This window comes from Micropterus salmoides, unplaced genomic scaffold (genome assembly GCF_014851395.1).
Source record: "Micropterus salmoides isolate LMB-PRFRI ecotype aquatic unplaced genomic scaffold, ASM1485139v1 Ms_hic_scaffold_2, whole genome shotgun sequence".
Classification (NCBI taxonomy): domain Eukaryota; kingdom Metazoa; phylum Chordata; class Actinopteri; order Centrarchiformes; family Centrarchidae; genus Micropterus; species Micropterus salmoides.
Window position 1 is genome coordinate 37,348,628 of NW_024041150.1, and position 27,464 is coordinate 37,376,091.

The 27,464-nt window shown below is 38.9% G+C and overlaps 3 protein-coding genes across 4 annotated transcripts; 1 reads left to right on the forward strand and 2 right to left on the reverse strand.

The window, feature by feature from the left end:
* Positions 1-427: 427 nt before the first annotated feature.
* LOC119913041 (CD276 antigen homolog) lies at positions 428-4,094 on the reverse strand. The gene is made up of 4 exons (XM_038732359.1): positions 3,643-4,094; positions 3,500-3,535; positions 2,632-2,712; positions 428-1,894 (listed from the first exon to the last, which is right to left on the reverse strand). Exons 1-4 carry the CDS (start codon positions 3,956-3,958, stop codon positions 1,791-1,793), a joined length of 537 nt encoding a protein of 178 aa, XP_038588287.1. The 5' UTR covers positions 3,959-4,094; the 3' UTR covers positions 428-1,790.
* Positions 4,095-5,856: 1,762 nt separating this feature from the next.
* LOC119913025 (sialoadhesin-like) lies at positions 5,857-26,351 on the forward strand. Of its 2 annotated transcripts, none has more exons than XM_038732339.1 (6): positions 5,857-5,896; positions 22,210-22,328; positions 22,993-23,274; positions 23,385-23,645; positions 24,136-24,273; positions 25,982-26,351. In XM_038732339.1, exons 2-6 carry the CDS (start codon positions 22,298-22,300, stop codon positions 26,029-26,031), a joined length of 762 nt encoding a protein of 253 aa, XP_038588267.1. In that variant the 5' UTR covers positions 5,857-5,896; positions 22,210-22,297; the 3' UTR covers positions 26,032-26,351. The 2 variants fall into 2 exon arrangements, with proteins under 2 accessions (XP_038588267.1, XP_038588266.1); XM_038732338.1 differs by lacking the exon at positions 5,857-5,896 and adding an exon at positions 20,966-21,072.
* On the reverse strand, positions 5,904-21,202 carry LOC119913005 (CD276 antigen-like). The gene is made up of 5 exons (XM_038732313.1): positions 20,987-21,202; positions 16,248-16,541; positions 11,161-11,454; positions 6,135-6,428; positions 5,904-6,027 (listed from the first exon to the last, which is right to left on the reverse strand). Exons 1-5 carry the CDS (start codon positions 21,069-21,071, stop codon positions 5,984-5,986), a joined length of 1,011 nt encoding a protein of 336 aa, XP_038588241.1. The 5' UTR covers positions 21,072-21,202; the 3' UTR covers positions 5,904-5,983.
* Positions 26,352-27,464: the final 1,113 nt, after the last annotated feature.

Consider the following 27,464-nt stretch of genomic DNA (forward strand, 5'->3'; position numbering starts at 1 on the left):
GCTGCCCCCGTGTTCCTGCTCGACACCCTCTGCTGCAACGACTATTGTTATTGTTGTTATTGTTATTATAATCATTAACATTACGATTATTATCATTAACACTACTATAAATATCTGTACCATTTTTCATTTAGTCTATAGCAACATCACCTTCAGTGTCTGTACCTCTGTGTGTATATTGTGTAGGCTGCCTCCCTCTCTCTCTCCTTAGATCCCTCTCTTTTTCTCTCTGTTCCTCTCCTGCCCTCTCTCTCTCTCTCTCTCTCTCTCCTCTCTCTCTCCCTCTCTCTCTCCTTCACCCCCAACCGGTCGAGGCAGATGGCCGCCCACCCTGAGCCATGGTTCTGCTCGAGGTTTCTGCCTCTTAAAAGGAAGTTTTTCCTTGCCTCTGTCGCCTAGTGCTTGCTCTTGGTGGGAACTGTTGGGCTTCTGTAAATAGCATCATAGAGTACGGTCTAGACCTGCTCTTTTATGAAAAGCGCTTTAAGATAACTGTTGTGATTTGGTGCTATATAAATAAAATTGAATTGAATTGAATTGAAGTTTAGGCGTCCATGCTACTACAAAATCGTTTTAAAATGGAGACCTTTTGCACCTCCCGTCCAGACTAAAACAGCGAAAACAAAGACCTAAAAGGGAGAAGTTTGGAAACGCACCGATCGTTTTTAAACTCCGGAGGGCGTTTTAGTGAAGACCGGCAAAAACGGTGGACTTTAGAAACGATGACGCAGACGCTCACACTTGGCTCTCTGATTGGGTCTTATAAGTCATATAAAGCAGACACACGATGCCACTGACTGAGTTTTTGATTTTTATTAAAATATTCTGTACTGCGCAAATAAAACTCATCTTCCTACGCATGGCCCCGTTTACTTTTTTCGTTATTGTTCCCTGCAAAATAAAATCTAGTCTGATTGTAACTACGGAATAGACTATCAGCTTCATGTTTACACCGGCATGCGCATGCCCAGTGTACGTGAACGGCCACTACATGTGCGTTTACATTCGTTTTAATGTAGACGGAGACGTTTTAAACTAAAAGGGAGTAGTGTGAATGGGTTCTCAATCCAGTCAAGGTCCAGACCTGAGATACCAACTGAGATGGTTATAAAATCAGGGTCTAACATATCAAAAGCCACAGAAATATCAAGAAGAGCTTCTGAATAAGGTCCTGTACCTGCATTTTAATTAGGAATCATCCTTCAACGTTTTTCTATCACATTGCTGAAAACTGTGGAAAAGAAGTTTGTACAATTATTTCAAGTAAACCACGGCAGCCATTTTGGCTCTTAAATGTGTTCATAACTCCGGTCTGTATAGTGACCCAGACCTTATTCAGATGAACACAGTTATTATTATATTGTTAAGAAACCTTTCACAACCACTCAAATATATCTAAACCTGACACCCCGGTGCTGCAGCATCAACTGTCACAGTAAACTAATGTTAACTGAGTTTCTCATCACTGTGTCTGTGTTCGTAGCACCAGTGAGACAACAGCACCATCATGAGAAACAGGAGGAACACAACACTGCAATCACTTCACTGATAGCAGCACACGGTGAAAACAACATGTAAACAAGTTGTATAACTTTTCATATATTCATTCTACAACTTTGTTAACATTTGACCATTTAAATGAAATAAGGACCCGAGGTGTGCAGTGGGTAATTTTTCAACCAGGATCAAAAGGATGTTTTCCTGGAGGCACCTGATAAAAATGTGTGGATTTTTGGATGGCATAAAACCTTATTTTCTATTTGGTAGGTGGGTCCAAGAATCCAGAGTCATCATGAAGCAGCGTCGTTGGGGTTTTCCATGTTAATTCTCATAGGAAAACTCTCCCGAATGCCGGCTCTGTTGCGTTCTCTCCTGTCTCGTCCTGCACATCTACCTATATGACCCAAAACAAGTCAGTCAGTGTTTTCCAAGGCTCATGAGCATTTCTTTCACCACCACTACACACATTTATATAAGTTTATATAAGTTTATGTTCTGTGGCAATTATGATTACAACACAATCTCCTCTAGCACGTGTAAAAAAGAAATAGCTTCTGTCTGAGGCAGAAGAAAGGAGTAAAAAGTCAGAATAAGATGTGAAAAAGGTGATCATTTTATCAACCCAAGCAGAGAAATCAGCAATGAAGTAGAAAGAATCTGGTTCTACAGTAATATTAGTCTATTTTCTGTTTAACTACTGTAACTTTTCTGTACAATACATTACATAACCAACTTAGTGATTTATGGCGTATTGTTATCGTATTAACATGCCATTGAAAACATTGTCTTAATTCTGTATTTCTTTACGTACAAAACTGTGAAGACAACATGCATTTATAACAAAAGCTAATCATTCTTATATGGGGAAGCTTCAACCCACTTAAGTAAGCGTGTAGGTTTCAACAACCTCTGCGCCTAAGTTTTAAAGGATGGATTCACAATTCTTTAAGTCTGTCTTCAAGTGATGAACCAGTAAATCCTGTCACACTGTACACATGGGCACTGGACTGCTGTTTTAAGACAGACTTAAAAAAATATGAAGCTATCTTTTTAAATGGGAAAAATGAACAGAGAAAAACGTTAATTGTTTTCAATTATAATTATGTATATACTGGTCATGACTTGACTTACTGGTATTTCCATATTTCTTCCATACAATCCCAATTAAAGCGCCGATGAAAAGCCCGCCAAGACTTAAACCAATGTAGAGAACTGTAAGAACAGAGGAGAACAGAGAAGTCAAGATTTGTTCTTCAATGTGGGTCCATCCCTTTCCCACAGCTGCTTCTCTCTCTCTTACACTTATAATCTTTTATGCAAGTACTTATAAGAGTGCTATTTTTCTGCTTTTATTATGTCTTATATATTGATTTAAATCTTTAAGCTGTTCCCTTTTTATTACTGTTCTTGTTATTCCAGTCTGTCCACATGTGTGGGGTTTAGGTCAGGGATGTGGGGTTGCTGATTGTTTTCCTCACTAGCTGTTCTCCTTCCTTGACTGGTCCCAGTCAAGGACCTTTTGTTCCCCAAAACATAGATGCTCAGACTGTGCAAATGATCATGCAATTGTTTGCTCAGGGCCAGACGTTAGTGACTGTCTTAGGAGACAGAACCTCTGGTCCAGATGATTTTGTTGTAGTACTTCTCTGTTTATTCTCTTTTGTTAAATTAATTCTTCAAAGACAACAGTTTGTTGTAACTCAATTATTTGCTCAACCTCTCACCAGGAATACAATTTCCACGACAGAAACGAATTAAATAAAATATTAAGGTATGTGATAAAATTCTGGCCCACAGGAAAAGTAGATGAGTGGCTGTCGGGGGTTACAAATAAATAAAAGTCAAGATATTTACTTAGTGTCAACATGAGGCGGACCTTCGGTGGGTTCTGGATTTTCGGCTGTTGAAAAACGTTGTTAACTTGTAAATGCGTACGTTGTGTTTAAGTCCTAAAATACTTTTAACACGTTACAAATATGTAATGTAGATATTTACTTACTTGTAACATGAACCGGACCTTTGGTGGGCTTTCTCTCTGTTGAAAAACATTGTGTTTAAGTGCTAAAATACTTTTAACACATTACAAATATGTAATGTTTTCTCTTATGTCATTTTCATGTGTATTAGGTTAGCTGTACTCACCAACAACGAGGGTAATGTTATGTTCGGGATGTTCTGGGACCTCGCAGCTGTAATTTCCTGCATCCCGTTCAGTGACATTGGTCAGTTTTAGTGAAAGGTTTCCTCTGGTCATTTCATCATGGAAGAGAGATGTTCTATTTTTGAAGTTAGTGTCCTGATTAGTTAGACAGTCCTTCCCATACTGATATGTGTGCACAATCTGGTCCCTGTGTTTCCACGTCACTTTTGAATTGTTCTTGTCAAACACGGTGTGGCATGGTAGAATGACGTCATCTCCGATTACTGCTTGAATTATCTCTTCTGTGGAAACAAACATAGCAGTTAGACTTCCTGTTGCTGGATCACTGAACAATTTCTCTAATAATTAAAACTAGGATGGCTGAGCAACTTATTTTTAAGTATTTTATTAGCACACAGTATACATGCCTATTATAACTGTAGCCAAGTTTCATCCAATGGAGAAAAGAAGAAGTGAATTATTTAATTTCCATTAAGAATATTAAGAGTTGGCACGCTGAGATTTTGGCTGTACTATAAGAACTGGACACTGGACTTAAAGATGACGCCTAATCACTGGAGACCCTTTGGAGGTCCCCAACCCCTAGGTTAGGAACCACTGGCTAAAAGTAGCTTACTGTGTATTCAGACCATCCTCAACAGAAAAACTGCTGTCGATTGTGCAGCATCTTATTATGATTTACGTTTATTGCAAGGCGGCGACTACCTCTAGTGGTCGTGGGATGTAGCAAAGGAGGAAGTCAGGTGATGCAGTATGAAGAGCAAGGAAGTCTGCACGAGGAGGTGGATGGAGAGGATAGATGTGTCAAACAGGAGCACTTTCACACAGGACACCCATATGCAAACAAGTCAACGTTGACTTGTGAAATAGCTTAACTGACAGAGTTAGTCATGATTTACGTGACTGACGTCATGCACTTATTGTAATTCAAACCAGATGTTTCCCTATACCTAACCAAGCAGTTTCATCCCAGCCACCCCCCTACCCGTCCCCATTTTGAAGGTTTCTTTAGTACGCCAGTCGAGGGAGTGACTTCAGTGGTGAATTAGACTATGTCCTTTACGAAGACGTTTTGAGAGGCATTGAAAAACAACCTATTTTGACATAATTAGTTCCACCTCAAGCAGCTTCAACAATAATGATGCATCATTATTAGTATTATTATTATTATAATATAAATATAATCATAGGTCTGTAGGCTATGAATAACAGGAGATTTTCTACAAAAAATAAATAATTTTACTTTGACATTTAATGCACATTTTACTGATAATACTTTTGAGCTTTTACTTGAGTAGGATTTCGAATACAGGACTTCTTCCCCCTCTGTTTATAGGCTATATATTATTATAACGTTCTTATATTCTGATAAGTAAAATGTTGAGCTTTGTGCAAAAAACAGCATAGGCCCACGACATTAACAAGACGCATTTTACAGTAGGCTAAGTGCTGGAAAAAAGAGGTGAAAATTAAAATCACTTCCGCTTTCAAAGATTAGTCACTTCCAGCGGCGTCGCCAGGGATGTTTTTTGAAAGGCCGAAAATTGAACCTTCGGCTACTCGTTTAACTAACTTTACGTGCGCGGGAGTGAGAGAGATTATTGTTATTATTTATTGTCCTGCAAATTAGCGGAGAATAAGATGATCCAGCTGTAGCTCTGTGTCTCTCCTCTCTGCTCCCCCTGAAGCTGTGAGCTGCGCTTACATTAAATTGTCTGGATTTTCTTTTCTTTAACAAGTCGGCAAGTTAAACACTTTCCATTAACGGCACATTAAAAGCGTCTTTAGTCTCTGCAGAGCAAATGAAGACTACACACTGTAACATCTATGTCAGAAGATCACTGCATTGACTGAGATACAGTGGATAGAAAAAGTCTACACACCCCTGTTAAAATGCCAGGTTCTTATGATGTAAAATAATGAGACAAAGATAAATCATGTCAGAACTTTTATAAAAAACCCTCAAATAACCTGGTTGCATTAGTGTGCACACCCTCTTATAACTTGGGATGTGGCTGTGGTCAGAATTAACCAATCGCATTCAAACTCAGGTTAACTAGAAGTCATTACACACCTGCCATCATTTAAAGTGACTCTGGTTAATCACAAATAAAGTTCACCTGTTCTAGTAGGGTTTTCCTGATATTTTCTTAGTTGCATCTCCGAGCAAAAGCAATGGTCCGCAGAGAGCTTTCAAAGCATCAGAGTGATCTCAAATCAATAACCGGAACTTTGGTGGGTTCTAGCTTTCTCTCTGTTGAAAAACATTGTGTTTAAGTGCTAAAATACTTTTAACACATTACAAATATGTAATGTAGATATTTACTTACTTGTAACATGAACCGGACCTTTGGTGGGCTTTCTCTCTGTTGAAAAACATTGTGTTTAAGTGCTAAAATACTTTTAACACATTACAAATATGTAATGTTTTCTCTTATGTCATTTTCATGTGTATTAGGTTAGCTGTACTCACCAACAACGAGGGTAATGTTATGTCCGGGATGTTCTGGGACCTCGCAGCTGTAACTTCCTGCATCCCGTTCAGTGACATTGGTCAGTTTTAGTGAAAGGTTTCCTCTGGTCATTTCATCATGGAAGAGAGATGTTCTATTTTTGAAGTTAGTGTCCTGATTAGTTAGATAGTCCTTCCCATACTGATATGTGTGCACAATCTGGCCACTGTGTTTCCACGTCACTTTTGAATTGTTCTTGTCAAACACGGTGTGGCATGGTAGAATGACGTCATCTCCGATTACTGCTTGAATTTCTGTGGAAACAAACATAGCAGTTAGACTTCCTGTTGCTGGATCACTGAACAATTTCTCTAATAATTAAAACTAGGATGGCTGAGCAACTTATTTTTAAGTATTTTATTAGCACACAGTATACATGCCTATTATAACTGTAGCCAAGTTTCATCCAATGGAGAAAAGAAGAAGTGAATTATTTAATTTCCATTACGAATATTAGGAGTTGGCACGCTGAGATTTTGGCTGTACTATAAGAACTGGACACTGGACTTAAAGATGACGCCTAATCACTGGAGACCCTTTGGAGGTCCCTGACCCCTAGGTTAGGAGCCACTGGCTAAAAGTAGCTTACTGTGTATTCAGACCATCCTCAACAGAAAAACTGCTGTCGATTGTGCAGCATCTTATTATGATTTACGTTTATTGCAAGGCGGCGACTACCTCTAGTGGTCGTGGGATGTAGCAAAGGAGGAAGTCAGGTGATGCAGTATGAAGAGCAAGGAAGTCTGCACGAGGAGGTGGATGGAGAGGATAGATGTGTCAAACAGGAGCACTTTCACACAGGACACCCATATGCAAACAAGTCAACGTTGACTTGTGAAATAGCTTAACTGACAGAGTTAGTCATGATTTACGTGACTGACGTCATGCACTTATTGTAATTCAAACCAGATGTTTCCCTATACCTAACCAAGCAGTTTCATCCCAGCCACCCCCCTACCCGTCCCCATTTTGAAGGTTTCTTTAGTACGCCAGTCGAGGGAGTGACTTCAGTGGTGAATTGTCCTTTACGAAGACGTTTTGAGAGGCATTGAAAAACAACCTATTTTGACAGTATAATTAGTTCCACCTCAAGCAGCTTCAACAATAATGATGCATCAGTATTAGTATTATTATTATTATAATATAAATACAATCATAGGTCTGTAGGCTATGAATAACAGGAGATTTTTACAAAAAATAAATAATTTTACTTAGACATTTAATGCACATTTTACTGATAATACTTTTGAGCTTTTACTTGAGTAGGATTTCGAATACAGGACTTCTTCCCCCTCTGTTTATAGGCTATATATTATTATAACGTTCTTATATTCTGAGAAGTAAAATGTTGAGCTTTGTGCAAAAAACAGCATAGGCCCACGACATTAACAAGACGCATTTTACAGTAGGCTAAGTGCTGGAAAAAAGAGGTGAAAATTAAAATCACTTCCGCTTTCAAAGATTAGTCACTTCCAGCGGCGTCGCCAGGGATGTTTTTTGAAAGGCCGAAAATTGAACCTTCGGCTACTCGTTTAACTAAGAGAGATTATTGTTATTATTTATTGTCCTGCAAATTAGCGGAGAATAAGATGATCCAGCTGTAGCTCTGTGTCTCTCCTCTCTGCTCCCCCTGAAGCTGTGAGCTGAGCTTACATTAAATTGTCTGGATTTTCTTTTCTTTAACAAGTCGGCAAGTTAAACACTTTCCATTAACGGCACATTAAAAGCGTCTTTAGTCTCTGCAGAGCAAATGAAGACTACACACTGTAACATCTATGTCAGACGATCACTGCATTGACTGAGATACAGTGAATAGAAAAAGTCTACACACCCCTGTTAAAATGCCAGGTTCTTATGATGTAAAATAATGAGACAAAGATAAATCATGTCAGAACTTTTATAAAAAACCCTCAAATAACCTGGTTGCATTAGTGTGCACACCCTCTTATAACTTGGGATGTGGCTGTGGTCAGAATTAACCAATCGCATTCAAACGCAGGTTAACTAGAAGTCATTACACACCTGCCATCATTTAAAGTGACTCTGGTTAATCACAAATAAAGTTCACCTGTTCTAGTAGGGTTTTCCTGATATTTTCTTAGTTGCATCTCCGAGCAAAAGCAATGGTCCGCAGAGAGCTTTCAAAGCATCAGAGTGATCTCATTGTTGAAAGACATCAGGAGACGGGTACAAAAGAATTTCCAAAGCATTAGATATACCATGGAACACAGTGAAGACCGTCATCATCAAGTGGAGAAAATATGGCACAACTGTGACTTTACCAAGAACTGGACATCCCTCCAAAGTTGATGAAAAGACGAAAAGAAAACTGGTCAGGGAGGCTTCCAAGAGGCCTACAGCAACATTAAAGGAACTGCAGGAATTTCTGGCAAGTACTGGCTGTGTGATACATGTGACAACTATCTCCATTTCTTACAAAGAAAAACATCCAAGCACGGCTGAAGTTTGCAAAAACAAACATCAAGTCCCCCAAAAGCATGTGGGAAAATGTTACGGTCTGATGAAACCAAGGTAGAACTTCTTGGCCATAACTCCAAAAGGTGTGTTTGGCGCAAAAACAACACTGCACATCAACCACGGAACAGCATACCCACAGTGAAGCATGGAGGTGGCAGCATCATGCTTTGGGGCTGTTTTTCTACAGCTGTAACCGGGGACTTAGTCAGGGTGGAGGGAATTATGAACACTTCCAAATACCAGGCAATTTTGGCACAAAACCTTCAGGCGTTGGTTAGAAAGATGAAGAGGAAGTTCACCTTTCAGCACGACAACGACCCAAAGCAAACTTCCAAATCCACAAAAGCATGGCTTCACCAAAGAAGATTAATTTTTGAGCCCAGACTTGAATCCATTTCAACATCTGTGCGGTGATCTGAAGAGGGCTGTGCACATGCGATGTCCTCGCAATCTGACAGATTTGGAGCGCTTTTGCGAAGAAGAGTGGGCAAATATTGCTATGTCAAGATGTGCCATGCTAATAGAGTCCTACCCATAAAGACTGAGTGCTGTAATAAAATCAAAAGGTGCTTCAACAAAGTATTAGTCTAAGGGTGTGCACACTTATGCAACCAGGTTATTTGAGGGTTTTCATTTTCATTTTTCCCCCTCAAAGATTTCAATTTGTTTTTCAATTGAATTGTTCACATTGTAGGTCACAGTAAATGTTCTGACATGATTTATCTTTGTCTCATTATTTACATAAGAACCTAGAATTTTAACAGGGCTGTGTAGACCTTTTCTATCCACTGTATATTGAGTGTCCTGTTGTTGAGCATCGCCTTGGACATTAGCCTGTTCCTTTTCTTTAATGCACATTGGTTACTATTTGTTTCATAGCGATGTCCGACGGTCCAAAAACTGAATGTGGCCATGAAACTAATCTTTTTCGCAGGTGGACCGCGGATTGATTGAGAAAGTTTATGATGATTTATTCTGTTTGACCTCTCAAAATATCCTTTATTCTGGAAATGTCAGAGAACCCTGATAGATTCTGAATGTGCAGAACTTTGAACATGAGCAGAAAACCTGCTGAAACACAGGAGCTATTAAAGTCCAGTCCAAAATTTAATTTATTATTGAAGAGGTAAAAAGGTGCCACATGCACATTTAAAGAGGTTACCTCAATCAGTCACGTCTGCATGTGTGTTGATTCAGCAGTGATGATATTAAAAGTTGATCTACAGGAGAAACATATCTGAAAGCTGAGAGCTGCTCTGCATTATATTCTGTTACAGTTTTAGATTTTAAATTGTTTTTAAAACTTTTTTTCCAACAGTGTCCTGGCCAAGGCAGGCAGTAGTACAATTGCACATTTAAGATGGAAATAAATAATCAGTTACAAGGTCATAAAATATCTAAATGTTCTTAAATATTTGCCACAATTCAGCAACACCTGATTTTTGTGTGTCCCTTTACATAAATAATATCCACAATAAATTGATGCAGAAAAGGCAGAAATTGTTGGAGAAAAACACCAGAATGCAGGAAATTAAGTGTTTAACACTCACAATTTTCTGGAAGAGTACCCCCCATACTGTCACAGTTTTGTTATTTTATTATAATTACACACATTTCATTACAATTTATCAAAATGAGACCGTTAATAGTGTTGTTGTGAGTTTTGTTGTGCTGTAGCCTATAAGTAGAGGATGTTTAATGTTGCTTTACTGCTTTACAGACTTAACGTTGGGGTGGGGGTGTCAATTATTATGTGAAGATATGAAGTTTTATGGGCTGGGCTACGCCCCCAATGTTTCAAGATCCTAAAAACGCCACTTCTGGTCACTTCTCTTTCAAACAACGGAAAATCCCGTCTTTAAGCTGTTCCCTTTTTATTACTGTTCTTGTTATTCCAGTCTGTCCACATGTGTGGGGTTTAGGTCAGGGATGTGGGGTTGCTGATTGTTTTCCTCACTAGCTGTTCTCCTTCCTTGACTGGGACCAGTCAAGGACCTTTTGTTCCCCAAAACATAGATGCTCAGACTGTGCAAATGATCATGCAATTGTTTGCTCAGGGCCAGACGTTAGTGACTGTCTTAGGAGACAGAACCTCTGGTCCAGCTGATTTTGTTGTAGTACTTCTCTGTTTATTCTCTTTTGTTAAATTAATTCTTCAAAGACAACAGTTTGTTGTAACTCAATTATTTGCTCAACCTCTCACCAGGAATACAATTTTCACGACAGGAACGAATTAAATAAAATATTAAGGTATGTGATAAAATTCTGGCCCACAGGAAAAGTAGATGAGTGGCTGTCGGGGGTTACAAATAATAAAAGTCAAGATATTTACTTGCTGTCAACATGAGGCGGACCTTTGGTGGGTTCTGGATTTTTGGCTGTTGAAAAACGTTGTTAACTTGTAAATGCGTACGTTGTGTTTAAGTGCTAAAATACTTTTAACACATTACAAATATGTAATGTTTTCTCTTATGTCATTTTAATGTGTATTAGGTTAGCTGTACTCACCAACAACGAGGGTAATGAGATGTCCGGGATGTTCTGGGACCTCGCAGCTGTAACTTCCTGCATCCCGTTCAGTGACATTGGTCAGTTTTAGTGAAAGGTTTCCTCTGGTCATTTCATCATGGAAGAGAGATGTTCTATTTTTGAAGTTAGTGTGCTGATTAGTTAGATAGTCCTTCCCATACTGATATGTGTGCACAATCTGGTCCCTGTGTTTCCACGTCACTTTTGAATTGTTCTTGTCAAACACGGTGTGGCATGGTAGAATGACGTCATCTCCGATTACTGCTTGAATTTCTGTGGAAACAAACATAGCAGTTAGACTTCCTGTTGCTGGATCACTGAACAATTTCTCTAATAATTAAAACTAGGATGGCTGAGCAACTTATTTTTAAGTATTTTATTAGTACACAGTATACATGCCTATTATAACTGTAGCCAAGTTTCATCCAATGGAGAAAAGAAGAAGTGAATTATTTAATTTCCATTACGAATATTAGGAGTTGGCACGCTGAGATTTTGGCTGTACTATAAGAACTGGACACTGGACTTAAAGATGACGCCTAATCACTGGAGACCCTTTGGAGGTCCCTGACCCCTAGGTTAGGAGCCACTGGCTAAAAGTAGCTTACTGTGTATTCAGACCATCCTCAACAGAAAAACTGCTGTCGATTGTGCAGCATCTTATTATGATTTACGTTTATTGCAAGGCGGCGACTACCTCTAGTGGTCGTGGATGTAGCAAAGGAGGAAGTCAGGTGATGCAGTATGAAGAGCAAGGAAGTCTGCACGAGGAGGTGGATGGAGAGGATAGATGTGTCAAACAGGAGCACTTTCACACAGGACACCCATATGCAAACAAGTCAACGTTGACTTGTGAAATAGCTTAACTGACAGAGTTAGTCATGATTTACGTGACTGACGTCATGCACTTATTGTAATTCAAACCAGATGTTTCCCTATACCTAACCAAGCAGTTTCATCCCAGCCACCCCCCTACCCGTCCCCATTTTGAAGGTTTCTTTAGTACGCCAGTCGAGGGAGTGACTTCAGTGGTGAATTGTCCTTTACGAAGACGTTTTGAGAGGCATTGAAAAACAACCTATTTTGACATTTAGGTATGAGGACATGAGTATAATTAGTTCCACCTCAAGCAGCTTCAACAATAATGATGCATCAGTATTAGTATTATTATTATTATAATATAAATACAATCATAGGTCTGTAGGCTATGAATAACAGGAGATTTTCTACAAAAAATAAATAATTTTACTTAGACATTTAATGCACATTTTACTGATAATACTTTTGAGCTTTTACTTGAGTAGGATTTCGAATACAGGACTTCTTCCCCCTCTGTTTATAGGCTATATATTATTATAACGTTCTTATATTCTGAGAAGTAAAATGTTGAGCTTTGTGCAAAAAACAGCATAGGCCCACGACATTAACAAGACGCATTTTACAGTAGGCTAAGTGCTGGAAAAAAGAGGTGAAAATTAAAATCACTTCCGCTTTCAAAGATTAGTCACTTCCAGCGGCGTCGCCAGGGATGTTTTTTGAAAGGCCGAAAATTGAACCTTCGGCTACTCGTTTAACTAACTTTACGTGCGCGGGACTGAGAGAGATTATTGTTATCATTTATTGTCCTGCAAATTAGCGGAGAATAAGATGATCCAGCTGTAGCTCTGTGTCTCTCCTCTCTGCTCCACCTGAAGCTGTGAGCTGAGCTTACATTAAATTGTCTGGATTTTCTTTTCTTTAACAAGTCGGCAAGTTAAACACTTTCCATTAACGGCACATTAAAAGCCTCTTTAGTCTCTGCAGAGCAAATGAAGACTACACACTGTAACATCTATGTCAGAAGATCACTGCATTGACTGAGATACAGTGAATAGAAAAAGTCTACACACCCCTGTTAAAATGCCAGGTTCTTATGATGTAAAATAATGAGACAAAGATAAATCATGTCAGAACTTTTATAAAAAACCCTCAAATAACCTGGTTGCATTAGTGTGCACACCCTCTTATAACTTGGGATGTGGCTGTGGTCAGAATTAACCAATCGCATTCAAACTCAGGTTAACTAGAAGTCATTACACACCTGCCATCATTTAAAGTGACTCTGGTTAATCACAAATAAAGTTCACCTGTTCTAGTAGGGTTTTCCTGATATTTTCTTAGTTGCATCTCCGAGCAAAAGCAATGGTCCGCAGAGAGCTTTCAAAGCATCAGAGTGATCTCATTGTTGAAAGACATCAGGAGACGGGTACAAAAGAATTTCCAAAGCATTAGATATACCATGGAACACAGTGAAGACCGTCATCATCAAGTGGAGAAAATATGGCACAACTGTGACTTTACCAAGAACTGGACATCCCTCCAAAGTTGATGAAAAGACGAAAAGAAAACTGGTCAGGGAGGCTTCCAAGAGGCCTACAGCAACATTAAAGGAACTGCAGGAATTTCTGGCAAGTACTGGCTGTGTGATACATGTGACAACTATCTCCATTTCTTACAAAGAAAAACATCCAAGCACGGCTGAAGTTTGCAAAAACAAACATCAAGTCCCCCAAAAGCATGTGGGAAAATGTTACGGTCTGATGAAACCAAGGTAGAACTTCTTGGCCATAACTCCAAAAGGTGTGTTTGGCGCAAAAACAACACTGCACATCAACCACGGAACAGCATACCCACAGTGAAGCATGGAGGTGGCAGCATCATGCTTTGGGGCTGTTTTTCTACAGCTGTAACCGGGGACTTAGTCAGGGTGGAGGGAATTATGAACACTTCCAAATACCAGGCAATTTTGGCACAAAACCTTCAGGCGTTGGTTAGAAAGATGAAGAGGAAGTTCACCTTTCAGCACGACAACGACCCAAAGCAAACTTCCAAATCCACAAAAGCATGGCTTCACCAGAAGAAGATTAATTTTTGAGCCCAGACTTGAATCCATTTCAACATCTGTGCGGTGATCTGAAGAGGGCTGTGCACATGCGATGTCCTCGCAATCTGACAGATTTGGAGCGCTTTTGCGAAGAAGAGTGGGCAAATATTGCTATGTCAAGATGTGCCATGCTAATAGACTCCTACCCATAAAGACTGAGTGCTGTAATAAAATCAAAAGGTGCTTCAACAAAGTATTAGTCTAAGGGTGTGCACACTTGTGCAACCAGGTTATTTGAGGGTTTTCATTTTCATTTTTCCCCCTCAAAGATTTCAATTTGTTTTTCAATTGAATTGTTCACATTGTAGGTCACAGTAAATGTTCTGACATGATTTATCTTTGTCTCATTATTTTACATAAGAACCTAGAATTTTAACAGGGCTGTGTAGACCTTTTCTATCCACTGTATATTGAGTGTCCTGTTGTTGAGCATCGCCTTGGACATTAGCCTGTTCCTTTTCTTTAATGCACATTGGTTACTATTTGTTTCATAGCGATGTCCGACGGTCCAAAAACTGAATGTGGCCATGAAACTAATCTTTTTCGCAGGTGGACCGCGGATTGATTGAGAAAGTTTATGATGATTTATTCTGTTTGACCTCTCAAAATATCCTTTATTCTGGAAATGTCAGAGAACCCTGATAGATTCTGAATGTGCAGAACTTTGAACATGAGCAGAAAACCTGCTGAAACACAGGAGCTATTAAAGTCCAGTCCAAAATTTAATTTATTATTGAAGAGGTAAAAAGGTACCACATGCACATTTAAAGAGGTTACCTCAATCAGTCACGTCTGCATGTGTGTTGATTCAGCAGTGATGATATTAAAAGTTGATCTACAGGAGAAACATATCTGAAAGCTGAGAGCTGCTCTGCATTATATTCTGTTACAGTTTTAGATTTTAAATTGTTTTATTATACCTTTATTAAACCAAAAAACTTTTTTTCCAACAGTGTCCTGGCCAAGGCAGGCAGTAGTACAATTGCACATTTAAGATGGAAATAAATAATCAGTTACAAGGTCATAAAATATCTAAATGTTCTTAAATATTTGCCACAATTCAGCAACACCTGATTTTTGTGTGTCCCTTTACATAAATAATATCCACAATAAATTGATGCAGAAAAGGCAGAAATTGTTGGAGAAAAACACCAGAATGCAGGAAATTAAGTGTTTAACACTCACAATTTTCTGGAAGAGTACCCCCCATACTGTCACAGTTTTGTTATTTTATTATAATTACACACATTTCATTACAATTTATCAAAATGAGACAGTTAATAGTGTTGTTGTGAGTTTTGTTGTGCTGTAGCCTATAAGTAGAGGATGTTTAATGTTGCTTTACTGCTTTACAGACTTAACGTTGGGGTGGGGGTGTCAATTATTATGTGAAGATATGAAGTTTTATGGGCTGGGCTACGCCCCCAATGTTTCAAGATCCTAAAAACGCCACTTCTGGTCACTTCTCTTTCAAACAACGGAAAATCCCGTCTTTAAGCTGTTCCCTTTTTATTACTGTTCTTGTTATTCCAGTCTGTCCACATGTGTGGGGTTTAGGTCAGGGATGTGGGGTTGCTGATTGTTTTCCTCACTAGCTGTTCTCCTTCCTTGACTGGGACCAGTCAAGGACCTTTTGTTCCCCAAAACATAGATGCTCAGACTGTGCAAATGATCATGCAATTGTTTGCTCAGGGCCAGACGTTAGTGACTGTCTTAGGAGACAGAACCTCTGGTCCAGCTGATTTTGTTGTAGTACTTCTCTGTTTATTCTCTTTTGTTAAATTAATTCTTCAAAGACAACAGTTTGTTGTAACTCAATTATTTGCTCAACCTCTCACCAGGAATACAATTTTCATGACAGGAACAAATTAAATAAAATATTAAGGTATGTGATAAAATTCTGGCCCACAGGAAAAATAGATGAGTGGCTGTCGGGGGTTACAAATAATAAAAGTCAAGATATTTACTTGCTGTCAACATGAGGCGGACCTTTGGTGGGTTCTGGATTTTTGGCTGTTGAAAAACGTTGTTAACTTGTAAATGCGTACGTTGTGTTTAAGTGCTAAAATACTTTTAACACATTACAAATATGTAATGTTTTCTCTTATGTCATTTTAATGTGTATTAGGTTAGCTGTACTCACCAACAACGAGGGTAATGAGATGTTTGGACTGTTCTGGGACCTCGCAGCTGTAACTTCCTGCATCCCGTTCAGTGACATTGGTCAGTTTTAGTGAAAGGTTTCCTCTGGTCATTTCATCATGGAAGAGAGATGTTCTATTTTTGAAGTTAGTGTGCTGATTAGTTAGATAGTCCTTCCCATACTGATATGTGTGCACAATCTGGCCACTGTGTTTCCACGTCACTTTTGAATTGTTCTTGTCAAACACGGTGTGGCATGGTAGAATGACGTCATTTCCGATTACTGCTTGAATTTCTGTGGAAACAAACATAGCAGTTAGACTTCCTGTTGCTGGATCACTGAACAATTTCTCTAATAATTAAAACTAGGATGGCTGAGCAACTTATTTTTAAGTATTTTATTAGCACACAGTATACATGCCTATTATAACTGTAGCCAAGTTTCATCCAATGGAGAAAAGAAGAAGTGAATTATTTAATTTCCATTACGAATATTAGGAGTTGGCACGCTGAGATTTTGGCTGTACTATAAGAACTGGACACTGGACTTAAAGATGACGCCTAATCACTGGAGACCCTTTGGAGGTCCCTGACCCCTAGGTTAGGAGCCACTGGCTAAAAGTAGCTTACTGTGTATTCAGACCATCCTCAACAGAAAAACTGCTGTCGATTGTGCAGCATCTTATTATGATTTACGTTTATTGCAAGGCGGCGACTACCTCTAGTGGTCGTGGGATGTAGCAAAGGAGGAAGTCAGGTGATGCAGTATGAAGAGCAAGGAAGTCTGCACGAGGAGGTGGATGGAGAGGATAGATGTGTCAAACAGGAGCACTTTCACACAGGACACCCATATGCAAACAAGTCAACGTTGACTTGTGAAATAGCTTAACTGACAGAGTTAGTCATGATTTACGTGACTGACGTCATGCACTTATTGTAATTCAAACCAGATGTTTCCCTATACCTAACCAAGCAGTTTCATCCCAGCCACCCCCCTACCCGTCCCCATTTTGAAGGTTTCTTTAGTACGCCAGTCGAGGGAGTGACTTCAGTGGTGAATTAGACTATGTCCTTTACGAAGACGTTTTGAGAGGCATTGAAAAACAACCTATTTTGACAGTATAATTAGTTCCACCTCAAGCAGCTTCAACAATAATGATGCATCAGTATTAGTATTATTATTATTATAATATAAATACAATCATAGGTCTGTAGGCTATGAATAACAGGAGATTTTCTACAAAAAATAAATAATTTTACTTAGACATTTAATGCACATTTTACTGATAATACTTTTGAGCTTTTACTTGAGTAGGATTTCGAATACAGGACTTCTTCCCCCTCTGTTTATAGGCTATATATATTATAACGTTCTTATATTCTGAGAAGTAAAATGTTGAGCTTTGTGCAAAAAACAGCATAGGCCCACGACATTAACAAGACGCATTTTACAGTAGGCTAAGTGCTGGAAAAAAGAGGTGAAAATTAAAATCACTTCCGCTTTCAAAGATTAGTCACTTCCAGCGGCGTCGCCAGGGATGTTTTTTGAAAGGCCGAAAATTGAACCTTCGGCTACTCGTTTAACTAACTTTACGTGCGCGGGACTGAGAGAGATTATTGTTATCATTTATTGTCCTGCAAATTAGCGGAGAATAAGATGATCCAGCTGTAGCTCCGTGTCTCTCCTCTCTGCTCCCCCTGAAGCTGTGAGCTGAGCTTACATTAAATTGTCTGGATTTTCTTTTCTTTAACAAGTCGGCAAGTTAAACACTTTCCATTAACGGCACATTAAAAGCGTCTTTAGTCTCTGCAGAGCAAATGAAGACTACACACTGTAACATCTATGTCAGACGATCACTGCATTGACTGAGATACAGTGAATAGAAAAAGTCTACACACCCCTGTTAAAATGCCAGGTTCTTATGATGTAAAATAATGAGACAAAGATAAATCATGTCAGAACTTTTATAAAAAACCCTCAAATAACCTGGTTGCATTAGTGTGCACACCCTCTTATAACTTGGGATGTGGCTGTGGTCAGAATTAACCAATCGCATTCAAACTCAGGTTAACTAGAAGTCATTACACACCTGCCATCATTTAAAGTGACTCTGGTTAATCACAAATAAAGTTCACCTGTTCTAGTAGGGTTTTCCTGATATTTTCTTAGTTGCATCTCCGAGCAAAAGCAATGGTCCGCAGAGAGCTTTCAAAGCATCAGAGTGATCTCATTGTTGAAAGACATCAGGAGACGGGTACAAAAGAATTTCCAAAGCATTAGATATACCATGGAACACAGTGAAGACCGTCATCATCAAGTGGAGAAAATATGGCACAACTGTGACTTTACCAAGAACTGGACATCCCTCCAAAGTTGATGAAAAGACGAAAAGAAAACTGGTCAGGGAGGCTTCCAAGAGGCCTACAGCAACATTAAAGGAACTGCAGGAATTTCTGGCAAGTACTGGCTGTGTGATACATGTGACAACTATCTCCATTTCTTACAAAGAAAAACATCCAAGCACGGCTGAAGTTTGCAAAAACAAACATCAAGTCCCCCAAAAGCATGTGGGAAAATGTTACGGTCTGATGAAACCAAGGTAGAACTTCTTGGCCATAACTCCAAAAGGTGTGTTTGGCGCAAAAACAACACTGCACATCAACCACGGAACAGCATACCCACAGTGAAGCATGGAGGTGGCAGCATCATGCTTTGGGGCTGTTTTTCTACAGCTGTAACCGGGGACTTAGTCAGGGTGGAGGGAATTATGAACACTTCCAAATACCAGGCAATTTTGGCACAAAACCTTCAGGCGTTGGTTAGAAAGATGAAGAGGAAGTTCACCTTTCAGCACGACAACGACCCAAAGCAAACTTCCAAATCCACAAAAGCATGGCTTCACCAAAAGAAGATTAATTTTTGAGCCCAGACCTGAATCCATTTGAACATCTGTGCGGTGATCTGAAGAGGGCTGTGCACATGCGATGTCCTCGCAATCTGACAGATTTGGAGCGCTTTTGCGAAGAAGAGTGGGCAAATATTGCTATGTCAAGATGTGCCATGCTAATAGACTCCTACCCATAAAGACTGAGTGCTGTAATAAAATCAAAAGGTGCTTCAACAAAGTATTAGTCTAAGGGTGTGCACACTTATGTAACCAGGTTATCTGAGGGTTTTAATTGTCATTTTTCCCCCTCAAAGATTTCAATTTGTTTTTCAATTGAATTGTTCACATTGTAGGTCACAGTAAATGTTCTGACATGATTTATCTTTGTCTCATTATTTTACATAAGAACCTGGAATTTTAACAGGGGTGTGTAGACCTTTTCTATCCACTGTATATTGAGTGTCCTGTTGTTGAGCATCGCCTAGGACATTAGTGGTGGTGATTGAGAAAGTTTATGATGATTTATTCTGTTTGACCTCTCAAAATATCCTTTATTCTGGAAATGTCAGAGAACCCTGATAGATTCTGAATGTGCAGAACTTTGAACATGAGCAGAAAACCTGCTGAAACACAGGAGCTATTAAAGTACAGGAGTTTATAACTTAATTAAAATTATTTAATTTATTATTGAAGAGGTAAAAAGGTGCCACATGCACATTTAAAGAGGTTACCTCAATCAGTCACGTCTGCATGTGTGTTGATTCAGCAGTGATGATATTAAAAGTTGATCTACAGGAGAAACATATCTGAAAGCTGAGAGCTGCTCTGTATTATATTCTGTTACAGTTTTAGATTTCAAATTGTTTTATTATACCTTTATTAAACCAAAAAACTCTTTTTCCAACAGTGTCCTGGCCAAGGCAGGCAGTAGTACAATTGCACATTTAAGATGGAAATAAATAATAAGTTACAAGGTCATAAAATATCTAAATGTTCTTAAATATTTGCCACAATTCAGCAACACCTGATTTTTGTGTGTCCCTTTACATAAATAATATCCACAATAAATTGATGCAGAAAAGGCAGAAATTGTTGGAGGAAAACACCAGAATGCAGGAAATTAAGTGTTTAACACTCACAATTTTCTGGAAGAGTACCCCCCATACTGTCACAGTTTTGTTATTTTATTATAATTACACACATTTCATTACAATTTATCAAAATGAGACCGTTAATAGTGTTGTTGTGAGTTTTGTTGTGCTGTAGCCTATAAGTAGAGGATGTTTACTGTTGCTTTACTGCTTTACAGACTTAACTTTGGGGTGGGGGTGTCAATTATTATGTGAAGATATGAAGTTTTATGGGCTGGGCTACGCCCCCAATGTTTCAAGATCCTAAAAACGCCACTTCTGGTCACTTCTCTTTCAAACAACGGAAAATCCCGTCGGAACAAATTCATCAGACCAGCTGCGTTGTTTCGCAAGGACTTTTGCCCAAACGTGTTCAACAGTTAGGCTACATGATAAATCCGATTCAGAGATCCCATAAACAAATCAGGGCCTAGCCTACTGAAGCTTTTAAAACTGATTTACGGTTCTGTTATCAACGAGTATTAAAACATAAACACACAATAAACGATTTGTCGATTCAAGTTGCTTCTCTTTTTTCAAGAAAACGGGACCTGGCACTGATCTCAGTAGCGAAACTGCAACGTTGATTTTTAAGTGGCCCAATTCTACCGGTCGAATAGCTGCAGCGATCCGGTTTATTAACGAGCGAGAACAGCTGAGTGAAACGTCTTTCAACAAGTAGGGCCTGACTATTAGGTCTACCTCACGTAAGAAACACCTACCTGGAGATTCCACCAGAGAGAGACAGGACATGAACACGAGAGAGTGAACCAACTTCGTTATGGTCGCTGGAAAACGAAGAGACATGGTAGATGCCACCCAGCTAATTTAATGCTTCATGAAAGAAAAGTCGATTAAGGTTCTTTTGTTCATAGGGCGGTGTGAAAAGTGGCGAGGAAAACACTGCACCACAGGAGAAAGAGAAAGTAAGAAGTAAATCAACGCTTTCTCTTTCTCCCATGAGGCGGTGACGGGGGAATGAAAACATTTCAGGGAGTTTTACATTTTTAAGGACTCATTTGATTTAATTGATTTGGCATTTTACACATACGTTCTGCTAAGAATCACTCACATCACATCAATTGATTTACTGGTCGATTGATCATTCATTTATTTTTATTTGCTCTGCAAAGACAAAGACAGAATATTTTAGCCACATCATGCAGGTCGGGAGAGCAGAGGTTGTCTGCTGTCAGGGGCTGCATTCAGCTCATGATGAAAACCGCATAAATTAAACTGGACCCCGCCAAACTCTGCTGTCAAAGGTCCAAAAACCTCTGACGAGAGGATGAAGAGGAAACTTACTGGAATAAGAATAACTCCATTTCAGCTGCAACCGCAGTGGAACAAGTCAGGAAGAAATCTAGAAATATTTTATCAAGTTGCGTGTATTAATAATAATAATAATAATAATCTTTATTTGTAGAGCACTTTTCAAAAACAAGTTACAAAGTACTTTAACAAGTGTAAAGAATAATACAAAAACAATACAAGTTAAAAGCATAAAAACCACGAAAACATTGAAAAGACTAAATACACGTTTAAGATAAATATAAAATTAGTAAAATACAATAACCGCAGAAATGTAAATATTGCCTGTCTTGTGGCTGACGTCAGGTTTCATTCTGTGGTTTTCTGTAAGAGATAGACCTTTATTATCACAAGGTTTAGTTTCAGTTTCTTAAGCAAGTGATACAGGTGAGATGGATTTCAGCATCAAGTGGGACTGAGTTGAATAAATCCAGTAAAAGATCATCAGCAAACTGAGAAACACGTCCTATATAGACTTTCGGTGGCACCGAGTGACAGCACTGAATGAAATCATAACTTTGCAAAGACTGTTTTTGGAATTGAATGAAAGCATCTGCTTTAAGCCTGGGTCCATTGCTTTTAAAAACTTAGAGCTCAAGCTAGGCTTCAAAGTCGTGTTTGCTTTGTTCTGCAGTGACCTTCGTGATTTCCTGTGTTTGGTCAGGATGTGGTAGACTACCTAGTCAGACTTGACAGAGGAAGATTGACAACATCGACACAAGATGGAGAGCACGTCCCTCTGCCTGATGCTCTGTAAGTAATTTAAACACTTGTGTAAACCTTTTCTTAAAAATCACACCAAGATCATGATTGAAGATGCTTAGTGTTTTTTGCTAAAAAAAAATACAAAACAACAAATTTTATTTTATACTCTGCCAAATGCCTGGTTGGACTGATTTCAGTGATGGGAGTTGTGATGCAACTGTACTTTTACATATCCAGCAGACACAGAACAAAATTATCAACTCTGATGTTAAAATAAGTCCAATATTCACCCTCCTTTTTAGCTTTGGTTTGGTCTCCACTAACTCATAAGAAAGATGTCTGGTTCTTTGGCCACTATAGGTTTAACTTGCTTCACCAGGTAGACTCTAACTGTCATCATGTCTATCTGCCATTTAATGCAGGACAGTGGATTTATTATGGCTCAATTGCTTTAAACAACCGACTGTTGCGGCTGGGAGTGAGGTAGCTGAGAGCACAGTCACACGACAATTTTAATGTGCTGCAAAACCAAAATGATTCCCCAGAAGAAGTTAACAAGCGCTGTAGAGCTGCAGAGCTGCAGAGTTCTTCATTAATGCAGCTTTAAATTTTACCACCTTAACAGCAATTAACCACAGCAGTATGTGTAAATTAACACATGTGATCAGCTGCATACACAGAAATAATTTAAATCCATTCCCCATTATTTCAGGTTTGACCTCCTCTGCAGCCGCACTGAGCATCACTCCCAACAGATCTCAGTTCTTTCAGCATGAGCACATCTCTCTGATGTGTGCACCACCGGCAGACTCCAGCGGCTGGACAGTGAGAAGAAACACCTCCTTTAGCACGTCTGAACCATGTGAGGAGGGATGGGGGATCCCAGGTGAGTCCTCCTGCACCATAAAATATGCTGACCCATCAGACACCGGAGTGTACTGGTGTGAGTCTGAGCAGGGGGAGCACAGCAACACCGTCAACATCACAGTGACAGGTAATACTAAATGTGTGTGGAGCATGTTTGTGTTTATTTTCTGCTTATTTCTTGTTTTTGCAATTAAACAGACTTTGTAAACTATAGTCAGATATTCTTCTATATTTCAGCTGGTGTTGTGATCCTGGAGAGCCCTGCACTTCCTGTGACGGAGGGAGACAAAGTGACACTTAACTGTTCCTACAAGGAAAAAGAGCAAATTGAATCTACGTCAGATTTCCCTGCTACGTTCTACAGAAATGGTGTTTTCATCGGAAATGAGCCTGCAGGGACGATGATCCTCCCCGCGGTGTCCGAGTCTGACGAAGGCTTCTACAAGTGCGAACTCCCCACAAAAGGAGAATCACTGCAGAGCTGGCTGTCTGTGAGAGGTGACACAAAGTTTCCAAAAAGAAATAGAAAACCTAATTTGACTGTGATTTAAAATTAAATTACTAATTTTTAGTAATTTTAGTTTAGTAGTTAAACACAAATCTACTTAAGTTATCATAGCTTGGTTTAGTCCGTACCCATGATATTTTGTTAACCTTTACTACTTTACTGATTCATTTCTAATAGTACGACAAGCTAAGAAGGCAACCAAAATGTAGCCTACTGACGCCTTCTGCTGTCTCTCGTCTTGCAGGTCATAGCAGTCAAAATTTTTGTCTCCACAAATTTGTTCTTGATTTTCTTGAATTACTTAATTTAATATAACGATTCCAAATTCTCATGTTCGCACAATGTGATTTTGTCCTGACTTTCTTCATGTTGTGCTTTTGTTAGATTTAGTTTTGTTCTGAAAAGTCTGTGTTATATTTGGATGAAAACAGAACTGATTATGTTTCATGTTGTAAACTCTGATGGTTGTTTTCTTCACAGCTCGGCCTCCAGGAGTCCCTGCCACACCTCCACCTCCTCCCCTTTCTCTTTCTAAACTAGCGTGTTCCATCCTGTTGTTCATCTTCTACACTGCCATACTCATAATTTGCATATACATGTACCGAAGGTATGCAAGAGGTAAGAACACCTCTGGAAATCCTAATAATAGCAGAATACATTGATCTGTCTGACTCATCCACAAGTCAGAGGTCAACAAATGGCTGATAGAGACACAAAGACACATTTCAAGATCATTTAGTGAGTCTAGTTAAATCCTCAATTTGTTGTCATTAACTATAAATATTACAATATTATTACTCATTTAGCTGACGCTTTTATCCAAAGCAACTTACAATTGCTATACATGTCAGAGGTCGCACGCCTCTGGAGCAACTAGGGGTTAAGTGTCTTGCTCAGGGACACATTGGCTGGATTGAACCCGGGTCTCTCACACCAAAGGCAGGCATTTTATCCATTGTGCCATCACCACCACCTTATATAAATATAATTAGTTAGGTTTGTCATTTTCATCTCTTAAACCTTTTCAGAAAATATAATCATGAATTTTTGCTAGACTTTTTAAACATTACTTTGCGTGTAGTGTGATGTCTATTGGGGGGTCACGTGGGCTGTGGCCTGTATCATGAAGCACTTTCAGCTTAGTCCGTCTCTCTTTGGGTATCCTGGCTTCACTGAACCTTGGTGGTCCTGGATAAGTGCTATCACTGGCTCTGTTAACTCTGGGTTCTTACAATTCAGCTACAAGCGGGTTCATGAGAAAGAGGCAAAGGTTTTAATCACAAACAACGTCATCAGGACAATATGAGATATCGTGGGCGATACCCACAAGAAAAATGTGGTAGTAAATTCTATGAGGTGAAATGTGAACAATATGATCACATAATCAGCCTTATAAATAAGGCTATAATTAATGTTGGTGTTATTATATACAGTAATCTTTTGTTTAAAGAGAGTATTTCTTGCTTTTTTAAATTAAGTTTAAATTACAGGAGAAGTTGAATAAAAGAAACAAAGTGTTTTAAACATGGAGAGTCTGGAGAAGCAAGGTATGGTACTTTATTGTCAGATGGTGAATTTCGATCTCTGCATGTAACCCATCCCAAGTAGTGGGAGCAGTGAGCAGCGCCCGGGGACCAACTCCTGATCTAAGGCAGTGCCGTCGTAAGTGGCACTGACTGGAGAACCTAACATGGTGATTTAACTGACCTATCATGGGAGATAATTAACAGTTATTTTTCTAACAAACGACTAGTTTTTATTTCCAGTTATCGTCACAGAGTCTCCTCATGTTTTTCTGAGCGGCAGTGATGGAAAAAGTTTGTAAAAACATCGACACAAAACATCAAATCTTGTTGTGAATTTAATAAACTAAAAGCGTCTTTCTGTACTGACCTATACATTTATCTGTTTATCTTATTCACTTTATTATCAGCACTTTAGTCCCGGTCAGGATCCTCTAGGAATGATGACTGAGTTTTTACAGTGAGCTGATTGGCCAGTAGTCGTTCTGAAGTTTACCCCCAAGCAGATGAGCAGTATTGGTTGCCACGGTGACCTCAATAAAAATCCACCCCACTTAGGAAACAGAAAAACCAGCTCAAAGTGCGCCAGCTTAACCGCAAACCTCGCTTCCTGGTAAACGAGGGGAAGTGAGCAGCAACAGAGCTGCAGCACAGCAACAGTGGTAGAGAGCAGGAAGTGAAAGTTGAAGGGGCCTAGAATAAAAAGATGGTCATCATTTTTCTGTAACGCTGCTTATGTGGAATTAAATACTAAAATTAAAATGACTCCACTTAAGACTTTCTCTTCTCTGGTATTCCTGCAGCTCGAGCTGCTGCTAAAACAAGAGCTTCTGATCATCTGGTGCTAGAATGAAGAAGAGGAGCCACAATATGTGCTTGTCAACATGACTGGGAAGGATATATATATATTTTATCTTACTTTTAACATCTTGTATTTTCTTATTTGATATAATATCCTAACTAGTATAACATGATGCTTATGTGGTTTATTTAATAATACTTTGCTTGTACTGAACCACTGAAAAAGTATTCTGGTTTTATGTTTAAAAAGACAAAACAATGACTACTGTCATATTCTGAATAAGGTTTTCCTGTATACATTAAATTATTTGCATTTATTATTCATGTAACTATATTTGTATGTAAAAACTAAAATAAAGACTTCTTTTTATAGTTGTTTTGAATTGTGTTTCAGTGAGGAAGCTCAGTTATACAGGCCATTTTTACTGAGAAAGTTCAGAGAAGCTTCATCATCATCATCTTGGAGCTTCATCAACCATTTATGCAAAATTGTGCAGCACTGATCACAATTACGCAGAGCCCAAAGTGACACTTTCACAATGCTTGTTTTGTACTATGGTTTTGTACCATAGACATATAAACAGCCCACAGGTCGTAACACTAACCAACAGAACAAAGCTAAAAATTGTACAAATAAATAAAGATAATTAAAACAAAAAGCAGCAAATCTTCACTTTTGTGAAGCTGGAGCCAGGAAATGTCAATTTCAATGTCAGTCTAATAATCCTGTCAGATGTACTTCTATAAAATGTTGGGTAGTTAAATTTTTAACAAAACATATTTCATTAAGTCATCATATGTTTTGGTATGTTTGTGCCTAATCTGTAAAGTAACTAGTAATTGAAATGTAGGGAAGTACAATTATTATGGCCCAACCTTTGGAGGCTACATGGGGCAAACCACACTACCACACTGAACCAAACTTAAAAGATAAACACCTTTAAAACAACCAAATCAGTGGAATTTATTAACATAACAAGATGATAAATTAAGAACACCAAAAACACAAGAACATAAAAAAAATGCCCCAACTGAGAGGCAGTAAGTCCAGGAATCCTAAATCAAAAAGCCTCCCTTGTGACACCTGCACAGGAGCTTTTAAAAGACGTCATCATCAGCTCTAGCACTCCTGGGGCAGAACTAAGACATAAAAGGAACATGGACAAAGCACAGAGAAACACATACAGCCGTAACAACAATATTTCCCTCTGAGGTGTATTGGAGTAGAATTAGAAAGCGGCATGAGAAGAAAACACTCAAGTAAAGTACAAGTACCTCACATTTGTACTTTAGTAAATGTACTTAATTACTGTCCACAACTGGCAGTGAAATGGTCGAGGGTTTGAAGGAGCGTTTGTATCTCTTAGTTTTGGACAGTGGGTTTGAAACTCTCGCTGCAGGTGCTGTCAGACAGGATGGATTCTGCTTTCTTTAACAAATGTTTGTATAAATCAGACTTTTCTGTTGAGTACCATTACGTTGGCA